Source organism: Petromyzon marinus, chromosome 76, assembly GCF_048934315.1.
Source record: "Petromyzon marinus isolate PM22_M1 ecotype Great Lakes invasive population chromosome 76, UKy_Petmar_22M1.pri1.0, whole genome shotgun sequence".
NCBI lineage: Eukaryota > Metazoa > Chordata > Hyperoartia > Petromyzontiformes > Petromyzontidae > Petromyzon > Petromyzon marinus.
Window position 1 is genome coordinate 370,902 of NC_133742.1, and position 15,847 is coordinate 386,748.

The 15,847-nt window shown below is 43.7% G+C and overlaps 1 protein-coding gene and 1 long non-coding RNA gene across 2 annotated transcripts in view; both read left to right on the top strand.

Annotated features, from left to right (window-relative positions):
* LOC142907234 (uncharacterized) overlaps positions 1 to 2,203 on the top strand; it is a 46,935-nt gene extending 44,732 nt beyond the window's left edge. Inside the window, exon 9 of the mRNA XM_076056477.1 lies at positions 389 to 2,203. Coding sequence (XP_075912592.1) covers positions 389 to 443 — 55 coding nt within the window. The 3' untranslated portion in view covers positions 444 to 2,203. The remainder of the gene's footprint in view (positions 1 to 388) is intronic.
* Positions 2,204 to 14,783: 12,580 nt separating this feature from the next.
* Positions 14,784 to 15,847, top strand: part of LOC142907237 (uncharacterized) — a 36,220-nt gene continuing 35,156 nt past the window's right edge. The window contains exon 1 of the long non-coding RNA XR_012930875.1: positions 14,784 to 15,128. This is a non-coding gene — a long non-coding RNA (uncharacterized LOC142907237). The remainder of the gene's footprint in view (positions 15,129 to 15,847) is intronic.

Sequence of the window (15,847 nt, forward strand, 5' to 3'; positions counted from 1 at the left end):
TTCATGCGTTCGTCCATTCGTTCGTCTGTTCGTCCTTGTGGGAGCCTTGGTGTGTCTCCATGTGCAGGTGTGCAGGTGTGTAGGTGTGCACGTCATCGGAATGGGAAAGAGTTAATCGATTGGGAAAGAGTTAATGGAATGAGAATGAGTGAGAATGGGAATGAGTGAGAATGGGAATGAGTTAATGGACTGAGAGAATAAGAGAGTTAATGGCATGGGAAAGAGTTAATGGAATTGGAATGAGTTATTGCAATAGGAAAAAGTTAGTGTAATGGGAAAGCGTTAATGGAATGGGAATGAGTTAATGGAATGATTAAGAATTAATGGAATGTGAATGAGTTAATGGAATGGGAATGAGTTTATGTCATCCTCCTCCTCCTCCTTACAGTGGCATGCTGGTCATGGTGGACAATCCCACTGCGGACGATCAACTCTGCATTTAGTCCTCCAGTCAATGGCTCCCATGAGGATAACGGCACCACCACAAGTTTCACAAAGGCGTTCAACCTTCTTCTTCGTTGTCAAGAGGCTGGGTTAGACCCCCTGCAAGGTTGTGTTAGACTCCCTGCAAGGTTGGGTTAGACCCCCTGCAAGGTTGGGTTAGACTCCCTGCTAGGTTGAGTTAGACTCCCTGCAAGGTTGGGTTAGACTCCCTGCTAGGTTGGTTTAGACTCGCTACAAGGTTGAGTTAGACTCCCAGGTTGAGTTAGACTCCCTGCAAGGTTGAGTTAGACTCCCTGCTAGGTTGAGTTAGACTCCCTGCAAGGTTGGGTTAGACCCCCTGCAAGGTTGAGTTAGACTCCCTGCAAGGCTGGGTTAGACCTCCTGCTAGGTTGAGTTAGACTCCCTGCAAGGTTGGGTTAGACTCCCTGCAAGGTTGGGTTAGACTCCCTGCAAGGTTGGGTTAGACTCCCTGCTATGTTGAGTTAGACTCCCTGCTAGGTGGAGTTAGACTCCCTGCAAGGTTGAGTTAGACCCCCTGCAAGGTTGGGTTAGACTCCCTGCTAGGTTGAGTTAGACTCCCTGCAAGGTTGGGTTAGACTCCCTGCTAGGTTGAGTTAGACCTCCTGCTAGGTTGAGTTAGACTCCCTGCTAGGTTGAGTTAGACCTCCTGCTAGGTTGAGTTAGACTCCCTGCAAGGTTGAGTTAGACTCCCTGCTAGGTTGAGTTAGACTCCCTGCTAGGTTGAGTTAGACCCCCTACAAGGTTGGGTTAGACTCCCTGCTAGGTTGAGTTAGACTCCCTGCTAGGTTGAGTTAGACTCCCTGCTAGGTTGCGTTAGACTCCCTGCTAGGTTGAGTTAGACTCCCTACAAGGTTGGGTTAGACTCCCTACTAGGTTGGTTTAGACTCCCTGCTAGGTTGAGTTAGACTCCCTGCTAGGTTGAGTTAGACTCCCTGCTAGGTTGAGTTAGACTCCCTGCTAGGTTGAGTTAGACCCCCTACAAGGTTGGGTTAGACCCCCTACAAGGTTGGTTTAGACTCCCTGCAAGGTTGAGTTAGACCCCCTACAAGGTTGAGTTAGATTCCCTGCTAGGTTGAGTTAGACTCCCTGCTAAGTTGGGTTAGACTCCCTGCAAGGTTGGTATAGACCCCCTACAAGGTTGGTTTAGACTCCCTGTTAGGTTGAGTTAGACCCCCTGCAAGGTTGAGTTAGACTCCCTGCTAGGTTGAGTTAGACTCCCTGCTAAGTTGGGTTAGACTCCCTACAAGGTTGGTTTAGACTCCCTACAAGGTTGGTTTAGACTCCCTACAAGGTTGGGTTAGACCTCCTGCCAGATTAAGTTAGACCTCCTGAGAGTTTGGGTTAGGCCTTGCAAGTGTACCTTCTGTGTCCTGCGTGGCAAGGTTCTCTCAGGCCTCTGGTGAGTTTAGGTTCGGCCTCCCGCATCGTTGGGTTCGGGAGGTTCGCCACACAGAAGCCACGTGATTAACGGGAGGCTTGAGCCGATATATATAGAGAGAGAAAGAGACAGAGATGAATCTCGATTTAAAGCTTTCGTGACTGCAAGGATTCATCTTCTTTGGTTCTTTCGGTAAAGTCACCACCACGTAGAATGAGAATAAATTAATAAATTAATAAAATAAAATTACACGGTAAAATTCTCACGACGTTTCGGCCACAACACAAGTGGCCTTCTTCAGGTGAAAGGAACAGACCCGTCGGGACGACAGAGCTTCAATGAACGTTGTTAAGATTCGTAGCGTCTTTTAAGCTGGTTTTAGAGAAGTTAAAAGACGCTACGAAATCTTAACAACGTTCACTGAAGCTCTGTCGTCCCGACAGGTCTGTTCCTTTCACCTGAAGAAGGCCGCTTGTGTTGTGGCCGAAACGTCGCCAGAATTTTATCGCGTTATTTTGTTCTATTAATTCGTTATTTCATTCTCATTCTACGTGGTGGTGACTTTACCGAAAGAACTAAAGAAGGGACAAATCTGTAGACGAGAGGGTGAAGGGGGTTCAGAGTCGGCGATTTGCGAGAGGCACCAGCCGATGGGGCATTCGAGACGAGTCAAATACTTCCTTTTGAGCGAACCGCGTTTTGAAAGAGAATTTTTTTTTTAATGAAAAAAATGAAAATACTTTGTTTTATGAACACGCTTTAATTAAAATGTACCGCACTAGAAGTAATGGCAGAACTCCCACGACTCCGGGTAGTGGGGGGGCCCTGAGGCTTGTCGTGACGTGGTGATTTACAGGCGACGTGAGTTGAGCGTGGAGAAATATACCCGTGAAAAGGATTGTTTGAAAAAATATTTGTTTAAAAAAAAATTTTTTCACGATATAATATAGTATTGTCATCAGTATGGCATAAGTATGCCGAGTTTTGCAGTCGATAGCACATTGGGAAGACGGTTGAAATTGAGTTACAAGATTTTTTTTGAGGATCCGACAACAGACTGAGTTAAATAAAAGCGTGTAAAATGTTTAAAAATTTATATTTTTTATTTTTAATGATAGAATATAGTATTGTAGTCAGTATGGCATAAGTATGCCGAGTTTTCAGTCGATAGGACATTGGGAAGACGATTGAAATTGAGTTACAAGATTTTTTTTGAGGATCCGACAACAGACTGAGTGAGTTAAATAAAAGCGCGTAAAATGTTTAAACATTTATATTTTCATAATTTTAATGATATAATATAGTATTGTAGTCAGTATGACATGAGTATGCCAAGTGTTGCAGTCGATACCACATTGCGAAGTGGGTTAAAATCGAGTTACAACATCTTTAAGAACATACGACAACAGACTGAGTGAGTTAAATATAAGCGTGTAAAATGTTTAAAAAATATATTTTTAATTTTTAATGATAGAATATAGTATTGTAGTCAGTATGGCATAAGTATACCAAGTTTATATTCTTAGCTCTTTCGGTAAAGTCACGTAGAAGGGAAACAATAAAATAATACAAATATAAAACAATAAAATTATTGTAAAACAATACAATTATTATTCTTGGTTCTTTGGGTAAAGTCACCACCACGTAGTAGGGAAACAATAAAATAATAAAAATATAAAACAATACAATTATTATTCTTGGTTCTTTCGGTAAAGTCACCACCACGTAGAAGGGAATCAATAAAATAATAAAAATATATAAAACAATACAATTCTCACGACGTTTCGACTGCAACACAAGCAGCAATCATCATCAGGTGTGAAAACCACAGCAAGAACCAAGAATATGAATTAATATTTATTTTGACTTTAAAGCTTTCGTGACTGCAGTGATTCATTTTCTTGGTTCTTTGGGTAAAGTCACCACCACGTAGAAGGGAAACAATAAAATAATCAAAATATAAAACAATAAAATTATTGTAAAACAAAATTATTATTCTTGGTTCTTTGGGTAAAGTCACCACCACGTAGAAGGGAAACAATAAAATAATAAAAATATAAAACAATAAAATTATTGTAAAACAATAAAATTATTATTCTTGGTTCTTTCGGTAAAGTCACCACCACGTAGAAGGGAAACAATAAAATAATAAAAATTATAAAACAATTAAATTATCACGACGTTTTTTTTCAATTTGTCTTGCTGTGGTTTTCACACCTGATGATGATTGCTGCTTGTGTTGCAGTCGAAACGTCGTGAGAATTTTATTGTTTTATATATTTTATAATTTTATTGTTTCCCTTCTTACGTGGTGGTGACTTTACCCAAAGAACCAAGAAAAATAATTTTATTGTTTTACAATAATTTTATTGCTTTATATATTTTATTATTTTATTGTTTCCCTTCTTACGTGGTGGTGACTTTACCGAAAGAACCAAGAATAATAATTTTATTGTTTTACAATAATTTTATTGCTTTATATATTTTATTATTTTATTGTTTCCCTTGTACGTGGTGGTGACTTTACCCAAAGAACCAAGAATAATAATTTTATTGTTTTACAATAATTTTATTGCTTTATATATTTTATTATTTTATTGTTTCCCTTCTTACGTGGTGGTGACTTGACCGATAGAAACCAAAGAATATTTTGTCAGAGGCTGTAAAGAAGCCTCGATCACAGTTATCGGTGCATTGTGTGATGATAGATCATCTGAAATGCTGAGCTCTCGCTATGATATGGAATTTCACCCCCCCTCCTCCACCCACCCTCTACCCAACCCCCCATGTATTAGCACGTGTAATAAGGGCTTTGCTTCACTTACCACAGTATTATAATACGGTATCATTAGAATAATAATAATTATTATTATTTATTGATTGTTACTACGCTTGCTTTACACGGGCAATTATGCACAGTCCCACCGGCGTGTACGTATGTATGTATGTTGTGTGGATTTTAGCCATTGGACGTTGAGTTGGCACAGTAGGGGGCACAGGTGGTGGTGCATCATGCCAGTCACCTCAGTCAGTCGACCCGTGGCACCTGCTGGGTCTGCCCCCGTGACCTCCTGCCCAGCGGGCGTTCGACACTTCACGTGGTGGCCTCAACGTGCACCTAGCCTGGCACGAGCGTCGTGCTGACGTCACTGCCACTTATTTACGAATTGGCGGTTGTTGTTGTTGTTGTTGGCTATCGTGGGGGGCGGATCATTTGAAGAACCATCAAGAATAGCCAGAGAGAGAATTATAACAGTTTAAAGCGTCGCAGTAGCGGGGCTATCGCTACCAATATCATCCATGATAGAGGGTTTGTTTAGGGGTTAGCTCGGGTCAAAATATGAATGCTGTGTCGTTCAACTCGCCACCACCCGACAATGCCAATGGGTTAGGGTTGTCACGTGAACAGAACGCGGCCAATTCGTCACTAGCACAGCACACACCGTGGTGTGTTAAAGAGCAAAGCCACAGCAGTGTAGTGTATAGTGTAGTGTATAGTGTGTAGTGTATAGTGTAGTGTATTGTGTAGTGTGTAGTGTATAGTGTAGTGTGTAGTGTATACAGTAGCGTAGTGTGTAGTGTAGTGTGTAGTAGTGTATAGTGTAGTGTATAGTGTAGTGTATACAGTAGCGTAGTGTGTAGTGTATAGTGTAGTGTATAGTGTAGTGTATAGTGTAGTGTATAGTGTAGTGTATAGTGTAGTGTGTAGTGTAGTGTATACAGTAGCGTAGTGTGTAGTGTAGTGTGTAGTGTAGTGTATAGTGTAGTGTATACAGTAGCGTAGTGTATAGTGTAGTGTGTAGTGTAGTGTATACAGTAGCGTAGTGTGTAGTGTAGTGTATAGTGTAGTGTGTAGTGTAGTGTGTAGTGTATAGTGTAGTGTAGTGTATACAGTAGCGTAGTGTGTAGTGTAGTGTATAGTGTGTAGTGTAGTGTATACAGTAGCGTAGTGTGTAGTGTATACAGTAGCGTAGTGTGTACTGTGTAGTGGATAGTGTAGTGTATAGTGTAGTGTATAGTGTAGTGTATACATGAGCGTAGTGTGTAGTGTAGTGTATAGCCCTGTGAGCCATGCGGCCCTTGAGCCGGGTGCTACCGCGACAATTTGAACACAGAACACCCCAAGGGACGACGCGCTACAGAAACATCCTGGAAATCAACCGGCAAAATATTCCACGCGAAAAAAGAAATGCTTATTAAAACGCTCTGTGCAAAAATCACAATGTGGTGCAAGCCAACAACAACAACCACGAGACAATTTAGATTAACCATGTGTTTTCGAATCACCAAAATAAAGCTACAAAAACAATAACAACAGTAATCATCGGAAGGAACTGTGATTTTTAAATGTAACAATAAACGATGAACATAACACGTACGACACAAACCTGCAGCCGTAGCTGGCAGAACAACACTCCCAGTGCATGATGAGTGAGTGAGTGTATGATGTGTGAGTGAGTCAGTGTATGATGTGTGAGTGAGTCAGTGTATGATGTGTGAGTGAGTCAGTGTATGATGTGTGAGTGAGTCAGTGTATGATGTGTGAGTGAGTCAGTGGTAGTGTGAGTGAGTGTATGATGTGTGAGTGAGTCAGTGTATGATGTGTGAGTGAGTCAGTGTATGATGTGTGAGTGAGTCAGTGTATGATGTGTGAGTGAGTCAGTGTATGATGTGTGAGTGAGTCAGTGTATGATGTGTGAGTGAGTCAGTGTATGATGTGTGAGTGAGTGTATGATGAGTGAGTGTATGATGAGTGAGTGAGTGTATGATGAGTGCATGATGTGTGAGTGATTGTCTGATGAGTGAGTCAGTGTATGATGAGTGAGTGAGTGTATGATGAGTGAGTGAGTGTATGATGTGTGAGTGAGTGTATGATGTGTGAGTGAGTGTATGATGAGAGAGTGTATGATGAGTGAGTGAGTGTATGATGTGTGAGTGAGTGTATGATGAGTGAGTGAGTGTATGATGTGTGAGTGAGTGAGTGTATGATGAGTGAGTGAGTGTATGATGAGTGAGTGAGTGTATGATGTGTGAGTGAGTGTATGATGTGTGAGTGAGTGTATGATGAGTGAGTGAGTGTATGATGTGTGAGTGAGTGTATGATGAGTGAGTGAGTGTATGATGTGTGAGTGAGTGTATGATGTGTGAGTGAGTGTATGATGTGTGAGTGAGTGTATGATGTGTGAGTGAGTGAGTGTATGATGAGTGAGTGAGTGTATGATGTGTGAGTGAGTGTATGATGAGTGAGTGAGTGTATGATGAGTGAGTGAGTGAGTGTTTGATGAGTGAGTGAGTGTATGATGAGTGAGTGAGTGAGTGTATGATGTGTGAGTGAGTGAGTGTATGATGATTGAGTGAGTGTATGATGTGTGAGTGAGTGTATGATGTGTGAGTGAGTGAGTGTATGATGATTGAGTGAGTGTATGATGTGTGAGTGAGTGTATGATGTGTGAGTGAGTGTATGATGAGTGAGTGAGTGTATGATGAGTGAGTGAGTGTATGATGAGTGAGTCAGTGTATGTTGTGTGAGTGAGTGTAAGATGTGTGAGTGAGTGCATGATGTGTGAGTGAGTGTATGATGAGTGAGTCAGTGTATGATGAGTGATTGTATGATGAGTGAGTGAGTGTATGATGAGTGAGTCAGTGTATGATGTGTGAGTCAGTGTATGATGAGTGAGTGAGTGTATGATGAGTGAGTGAGTGTATGATGAGTGAGTGTATGATGTGTGAGTGAGTGTATGATGAGTGAGTGAGTGTATGATATGTGAGTGAGCGTATGATGAGTGAGTGTATGATGAGTGAGTGAGTGTATGATGTGTGAGTGAGTGTATGATGAGTGAGTGAGTGTATGATGAGTGAGTGAGTGTATGATGAGTGAGTGAGTGTATGTTGTGTGAGTGTATGATGTGTGAGTGAGTGTATGATGAGTGAGTGAGTGTATGATGAGTGAGTAAGTGTATGATGAGTGATTGTATGATGAGTGAGTGAGTGTATGATGAGTGAGTAAGTGTATGATGAGTGAGTCAGTGTATGATGTGTGAGTGAGTCAGTGTATGATGTGTGAGTGAGTCAGTGTATGATGAGTGAGTGAGTGTATGATGAGTGATTGTATGATGAGTGAGTGAGTGTATGATGAGTGAGTGAGTGTATGATGAGTGAGTCAGTGTATGATGAGTGAGTCAGTGTATGATGTGTGAGTGAGTCAGTGTATGATGTGTGAGTGAGTGTATGATGAGTGAGTGGGTGTATGATGTGTGAGTGAGTCAGTGTATGATGTGTGAGTGAGTCAGTGTATGATGTGTGAGTGAGTCAGTCTATGATGAGTGAGTGAGACAGTGCATGATGTGTGAGTCAGTGTATGATGTGGGAGTGAGTCAGTGTATGATGAGTGAGTGTATGATGTGTGAGTGAGTCAGTGTATGATGTGTGAGTGAGTCAGTGTATGATGTGTGAGTGAGTCAGTGTATGATGAGTGAGTGAGACAGTGCATGATGTGTGAGTCAGTGTATGATGTGGGAGTGAGTCAGTGTATGATGAGTGAGTGTATGATGTGTGAGTGAGTTTATGATGAGTGAGTGAGTGAGTGTATGATGATTGAGTGAGTGTATGATGTGTGAGTGAGTGTATGATGTGTGAGTGAGTGTATGATGAGTGAGTGAGTGTATGATGAGTGAGTGAGTGTATGATGAGTGAGTCAGTGTATGTTGTGTGAGTGAGTGTAAGATGTGTGAGTGAGTGCATGATGTGTGAGTGAGTGTATGATGAGTGAGTCAGTGTATGATGAGTGATTGTATGATGAGTGAGTGAGTGTATGATGAGTGAGTCAGTGTATGATGTGTGAGTCAGTGTATGATGAGTGAGTGAGTGTATGATGAGTGAGTGAGTGTATGATGAGTGAGTGTATGATGTGTGAGTGAGTGTATGATGAGTGAGTGAGTGTATGATATGTGAGTGAGTGTATGATGAGTGAGTGTATGATGAGTGAGTGAGTGTATGATGTGTGAGTGAGTGTATGATGAGTGAGTGAGTGTATGATGAGTGAGTGAGTGTATGATGAGTGAGTGAGTGTATGTTGTGTGAGTGTATGATGTGTGAGTGAGTGTATGATGAGTGAGTGAGTGTATGATGAGTGAGTAAGTGTATGATGAGTGAGTCAGTGTATGATGTGTGAGTGAGTCAGTGTATGATGTGTGAGTGAGTCAGTGTATGATGAGTGAGTGAGTGTATGATGAGTGATTGTATGATGAGTGAGTGAGTGTATGATGTGTGAGTGAGTGAGTGTATGATGAGTGAGTCAGTGTATGATGAGTGGGTCAGTGTATGATGTGTGAGTCAGTCAGTGTATGATGTGTGAGTGAGTGTATGATGAGTGAGTGAGTGTATGATGTGTGAGTGAGTCAGTGTATGATGTGTGAGTGAGTCAGTGTATGATGTGTGAGTGAGTCAGTGTATGATGAGTGAGTGAGACAGTGCATGATGTGTGAGTCAGTGTATGATGTGGGAGTGAGTCAGTGTATGATGAGTGAGTGTATGATGTGTGAGTGAGTCAGTGTATGATGTGTGAGTGAGTCAGTGTATGATGTGTGAGTGAGTCAGTGTATGATGAGTGAGTGAGACAGTGCATGATGTGTGAGTCAGTGTATGATGTGGGAGTGAGTCAGTGTATGATAAGTGAGTGTATGATGTGTGAGTGAGTTTATGATGAGTGAGTGTATGATGATTGAGTGAGTGTATGATGTGTGAGTCAGTGTATGATGAGTGAGTGAGTGTATGATGAGTGAGTGAGTGTATGATGAGTGAGTGTATGATGTGTGAGTGAGTGTATGATGAGTGAGTGAGTGTATGATATGTGAGTGAGTGTATGATGAGTGAGTGTATGATGAGTGAGTGAGTGTATGATGTGTGAGTGAGTGTATGATGAGTGAGTGAGTGTATGATGAGTGAGTGAGTGTATGATGAGTGAGTGAGTGTATGTTGTGTGAGTGTATGATGTGTGAGTGAGTGTATGATGAGTGAGTGAGTGTATGATGAGTGAGTAAGTGTATGATGAGTGATTGTATGATGAGTGAGTGAGTGTATGATGAGTGAGTAAGTGTATGATGAGTGAGTCAGTGTATGATGTGTGAGTGAGTCAGTGTATGATGTGTGAGTGAGTCAGTGTATGATGAGTGAGTGAGTGTATGATGAGTGATTGTATGATGAGTGAGTGAGTGTATGATGAGTGAGTGAGTGTATGATGAGTGAGTCAGTGTATGATGAGTGAGTCAGTGTATGATGTGTGAGTGAGTCAGTGTATGATGTGTGAGTGAGTGTATGATGAGTGAGTGAGTGTATGATGTGTGAGTGAGTCAGTGTATGATGTGTGAGTGAGTCAGTGTATGATGTGTGAGTGAGACAGTGCATGATGTGTGAGTAAGTGTATGATGTGGGAGTGAGTCAGTGTATGATGAGTGAGTGTATGATGTGTGAGTGAGTCAGTGTATGATGTGTGAGTGAGTCAGTGTATGATGTGTGAGTGAGTCAGTGTATGATGAGTGAGTGAGACAGTGCATGATGTGTGAGTCAGTGTATGATGTGGGAGTGAGTCAGTGTATGATGAGTGAGTGTATGATGTGTGAGTGAGTTTATGATGAGTGAGTCAGTGTATGATGTGTGAGTAAGTCAGTGTATGATGTGTGAGTGAGTCAGTGTATGATGTGTGAGTGAGTCAGTGTATGGTGTGTGAGCAAGTCAGTGCATGATGTGTGAGTGAGTGAGTGTATGATGTGGAAGTGAGTCAGTGTATGATGTGTGAGTGAGTCAGTGTATGGTGTGTGAGCAAGTCAGTGCATGATGTGTGAGTGAGTGAGTGTATGATGTGTGAGTAAGTCAGTGTATGATGTGTGAGTGAGTCAGTGTATGATGTGTGAGTGAGTCAGTGCATGATGTGTGAGTGAGTCAGTGTATGATGTATGAGTGAGTCAGTGTATGATGTGTGAGTCAGTGCATGGTGTGGGAGTGAGTCAGTGTATGATGTGTAAGTGAGTCAGTGCATGATGTGTGAGTGAGTCAGTGCATGGTGTGTGAGCGAGTCAGTTAGTTTAACACGTCGCAGTAGCGGGCTATCGCGACCAATATCATCCATAACAGAGGTTTGTTTAGGGGTTAGATCGCGTCAAAATATGAATGCTGTGTCGTACAACTCGCCACCACCCGACAATGCCAATGGGTTAGGGTTGTCACGCGAACAGAACGCGGCCAATTCGTCACTAGCACAGCACACACAGGTGTGTTAAAGAGCAAAGCCACAGCAGTGTAGTGTATAGTGTAGTGTATAGTGTAGTGTATAGTGTAGTGTGTAGTGTAGTGTAGTATGTAGTTATAGTGTAGTGTATAGTGTAGTGTATAGTGTAGTGTATAGTTTATAGTGTAGTGTAGTGTATAGTGTAGTGTATACAGTAGCGTAGTGTGTAGTGTAGTGTATACAGTAGCGTAGTGTGTAGTGTAGTGTATAGTGTAGTGTATAGTGTAGTGTATAGTCTAGTGGATACAGTAGCGTAGTGTGTAGTGTAGTGTGTAGTGTATAGTGTAGTGTATAGTGTAGTGTATAGTGTAGTGTATACAGTAGCGTAGTGTGTAGTGTAGTGTATACAGTAGCGTAGTGTGTAGTGTAGTGTATAGTGTAGTGTATAGTGTAGTGTATAGTCTAGTGTATACAGTAGCGTAGTGTGTAGTGTATAGTGTAGTGTATAGTGTAGTGTATAGTGTAGTGTATAGTGTAGTGTATAGTGTAGTGTATACAGTAGCGTAGTGTGTAGTGTATAGTGTAGTGTATAGTGTAGTGTATAGTGTAGTGTATAGTGTGTAGTGTAGTGTATAGTGTAGTGTGTAGTGTATAGTGTGTAGTGTATAGTGTAGTGTATAGTGTAGTGTATAGTGTAGTGTGTAGTGTATAGTGTAGTGTATAGTGTAGTGTATAGTGTAGTGTGTAGTGTATAGTGTAGTGTATAGTGTAGTGTATAGTGTAGTGTGTAGTGTAGTGTATAGTGTAGTGTATAGTGTAGTGTGTAGTGTAGTGTACAGTGTAATAGAGATTTATTTTGGTTTTAGATCCCGTCAATATATAAATGTGTCGTCAAAGGCGACCGCCACCCGTCCAACACGCGTCAGACTCGGGGGCCGTCCATAAATGACGTCACGAGGGGTCAGACCTTTGTGACGATGTGTGACGATGGGGGGGGGGACGAGAGGGGGCGGGGCTTGTTGACAAATGTGACGTCACGTCAAAATGCGCAGATTAATAAATAAATAAAGACGACACGTTTCTGCTTAATTAAATAGACTTTTTTTATTTAAATAAATGTTTTATCCTACAACATCAGAGTGTAAGCGCCACGTTAAACGCACGCTTCCATGACAAATAGTTCAAAGCGATTTGAAGCGTGTTTTATTTTATTTTTTTTGGGGGGGGGTGGGAGGGCAGAGCTTTGTGACGTCATATTTGAGGTTGGGTGGGGGGGGTGTGGTTTGACTTTTCGTGACGCGGTGTGACGTCATATTTGAGGGGGGGTGTGGTTAAAAATCGTCCAAAATCGCGTGACGTCATTAACGGACGGTCCCCTCCCATTGGTCCGTTCAGGTTAAACGCGCGGCGTAAAATTTTTTAGATTTTTTTGCGGTACACGTGTGTAGTAGTAGTAGTGGTGGTGGTGGATTCCAGGACGCTGAGACGGCGGATTAGACGCAGCACTTCTAGATTTGAAGCTTTCGTGACTGCTAGGATCCACACTCCATTTGGTTCTATTGGGCAAAGTCACCACGTAGGTATAAAAAAATAAAAATAACAAAATTCACGACGTTTCGGCCACAACACAAGCGGCCTTCATCAGGTGAGCGTGGCTTTTTTTTTTGACTCCAGCGCTGTCCTCCAGACAGTCTCCGTCCCCTTCACCTGATGAAGGCCGCTTGTGTTGTTGGCCGAAACGTCGTGATTTTTTGTTATTTTAATTTTTTTTTAACCTACGTGGTGACTTTACCCAATCGAAGCAAAGAGTATAGAAGCAGCGCTATTTATGTAAACCTTAACAAGGGTTTAAATAAATAGAAGGGGTTAGCGGCCCCTCCACCCGTACGACTCACACACGCACACACACCCAGGGCTCTCTAAAGCCTAAGCTCTAGCCTCCCAGTTCCTCCTGGTAGGGCTCTGAGGGAGGCTATCAGATCACTTGGCCCTGGTTAGGGCACAGATCTCGGTACACCCCGGCCCTTAGTAGAAGGACTCCTGGGGCTCTGGGGCTCTGTTTCAAAGAACAAATTTGACCTCAGGTCTTCGCTCATTTACCAGCTTCACATTCTTCCCCTATTGCCGTACAAAAACCGGAGGAAGGGCCTTTGCTATTGATGCCCCCAGGGTCTGGAATGCTATTGCCAATAAACTACAACTTGAATCACTACCTATGAGATCTTCACTCAAAACTGCTCTAGAGGAGATGTACACCCCTAGCTGCCACTGCTATTCAGCGGCCTAAAATACGGCTCTAGATTTTGGTGTTAAAATTTATTTATGTAGTTTATTGTTAAAAAATTCGGTCACAGTCCCTATGATCACTGTTACATTGCATTTATGGCTTTTATTTTGGTGATTTCGAAAACGTTTCTTTTAGTTTTGGCCATGTTTTTGTTTATTGTAGTACGGAGTTAGACTGATGGCCTTAATCTAAGTTGTCTTGTGGTGGTTGTTGTTGTAGTAACGGAGTTAGACTGATGGCCTTAATCTAAGTTGTCTTGTGGTTGTTGTTGTAGTACGGAGTTAGACTGATGGCCTTAATCTAAGTTGTCTTGTGGTTGTTGTTGTAGTAACGGAGTTAGACTGAAGGCCTTAATCTAAGTTGTCTTGTGGTGGTTGTTGTTGTAGTACGGAGTTAGACTGATGGCCTTAATCTTAGTTGTCTTGTGGTTGTTGTTGTAGTACGGAGTTAGACTGATGGCCTTAATCTAAGTTGTCTTGTGGTTGTTGTTGTAGTACGGAGTTAGACTGATGGCCTTAATCTAAGTTGTCTTGTGGTGGTTGTTGTAGTACGGAGTTAGACTGATGGCCTTAATCTAAGTTGTCTTGTGGTTGTTGTTGTAGTACGGAGTTAGACTGATGGCCTTAATCTAAGTTGTCTTGTGGTTGTTGGTGTTGTTGTTTGACTTGTATCCCACTGGGATTTTTGGACACAGCGTTGGTGTACGGTGCTTTTTCAGGAATATTTTGCTGTTTTTTTTCCTGGATTTTCTGTTTGCACAGTCACACATAGTCACTTTAAGATGTTTTTCTTGTTCATGTTTTTTGTTTGTTTGTTGTGGTTGCACCCGATTCAAGAGCCGAATGGCTCACAGGGGCTATACCAAATAAATGAAACTAAACTAAAACTAAACTAAACTATGGGGCCACACCACCGGCTCGCTGTGCCGGCCCTGCGAAGGGCAGCGGTCACAGAAAGTCCCAGGGTCTATCCTAGCCGGCCTTCTTTCCTCTTCACCGGTTGCTTCAGCCTCGGTGCCCAACGCTCTGCCCCGAGCTCCCTTGCTCCTCCCCCCCCCCCCCCCCCGTGCACTTTATACCCACAGGGGAGGAGGGTGGAGCCTTAGCGGACGTTGTTGTAGCCACCAAAGGTGTTGGGTGAACCACACCTTTGCCGTGCCATGTGTTTATTCATTCCCCATAGCGCCACTATAACGTGGAAGCTGAATCCACTGCCGTCAGCCGTGGGGGCTTGACGGGTGGAGAGCGTTTGATGGACGTTCAGTGGCCAGAGGGCCCAGGTGATTTGGGTTTTTTTGAGGGGCCAGATGCTCCAGGTTCTGCGGAAGGATGTCGGTATACTCACACACACTCACACACACTCACTCACACAACAACAACAACCGCCATTCGCCACACACACACTCACACACTCACACACACACTCACACACACACACTCATACACACACACTCACACACTCACACACACACACTCACACAACAACCGCCATTCGCCACACACACACTCACACACACACTCACACACACTCACACACACACACTCACACACTCACACTCACTCACACACACACTCACACACTCACTCACACACACTCACACACACACTCATACACACACACACTCACACACACACTCACACACACACACTCACTCACACACACTCACAACAACAACCGCCATTCGCCACTAAGTGGCGGTGACGTCACCACGACGCTTGTGCCAGGCTATGTGCACCTTGAGGCCACGTGAAGTGTCGAACGCCCGCTGGCAGGAGGTCACGGGGCAGACCCAGGTGCCATGGGTCGACTGACTGAGATGACTGGCTGATGCACCACCTGTGCCCCCTACTGTGCCAACTTGCTGTGATTTAGCCACCCGGCGCTCCGCTCGTTGTTGTGAGCGTCGCTCCTCCGCCCTCCGCTGTTGTTGTTGGAGGGCGACTGCCTCCAACTGCCCAGTAGCCTCAAGGTGCACCTAGCCTGGTACTGACCCCCAGTAGCCTCAAGGTGCACCTAGCCTGGCACTGACCCCAGTTACCTCAAGGTGCACCTAGCCTGGCACTGACCCCCAGTAGCCTCAAGGTGCACCTAGCCTGGCACTGCCCAGTAGCCTCAAGGTGCACCTAGCCTGGCACTGCCCAGTAGCCTCAAGGTGCACCTAGCCTGGCACTGACCCCCAGTAGCCTCAAGGTGCACCTAGCCTGGCACTGCCCAGTAGCCTCGAGGTGCACCTAGCCTGGCACTGACCCCCAGTAGCCTCGAGGTGCACCTAGCCTGGCACTGACCCCCAGTAGCCTCAAGGTGCACCTAGCCTGGCACTGACCCCCAGTAGCCTCAAGGTGCACCTAGCCTGGCACTGACCCCCAGTAGCCTCAAGGTGCACCTAGCCTGGCACTGACCCCCAGTAGCCTCAAGGTGCACCTAGCCTGGCACTGACCCCCAGTAGCAGCAGCAGCAGTGCCCTACGATGATTGGACAGCGAAAACGTTTCCAA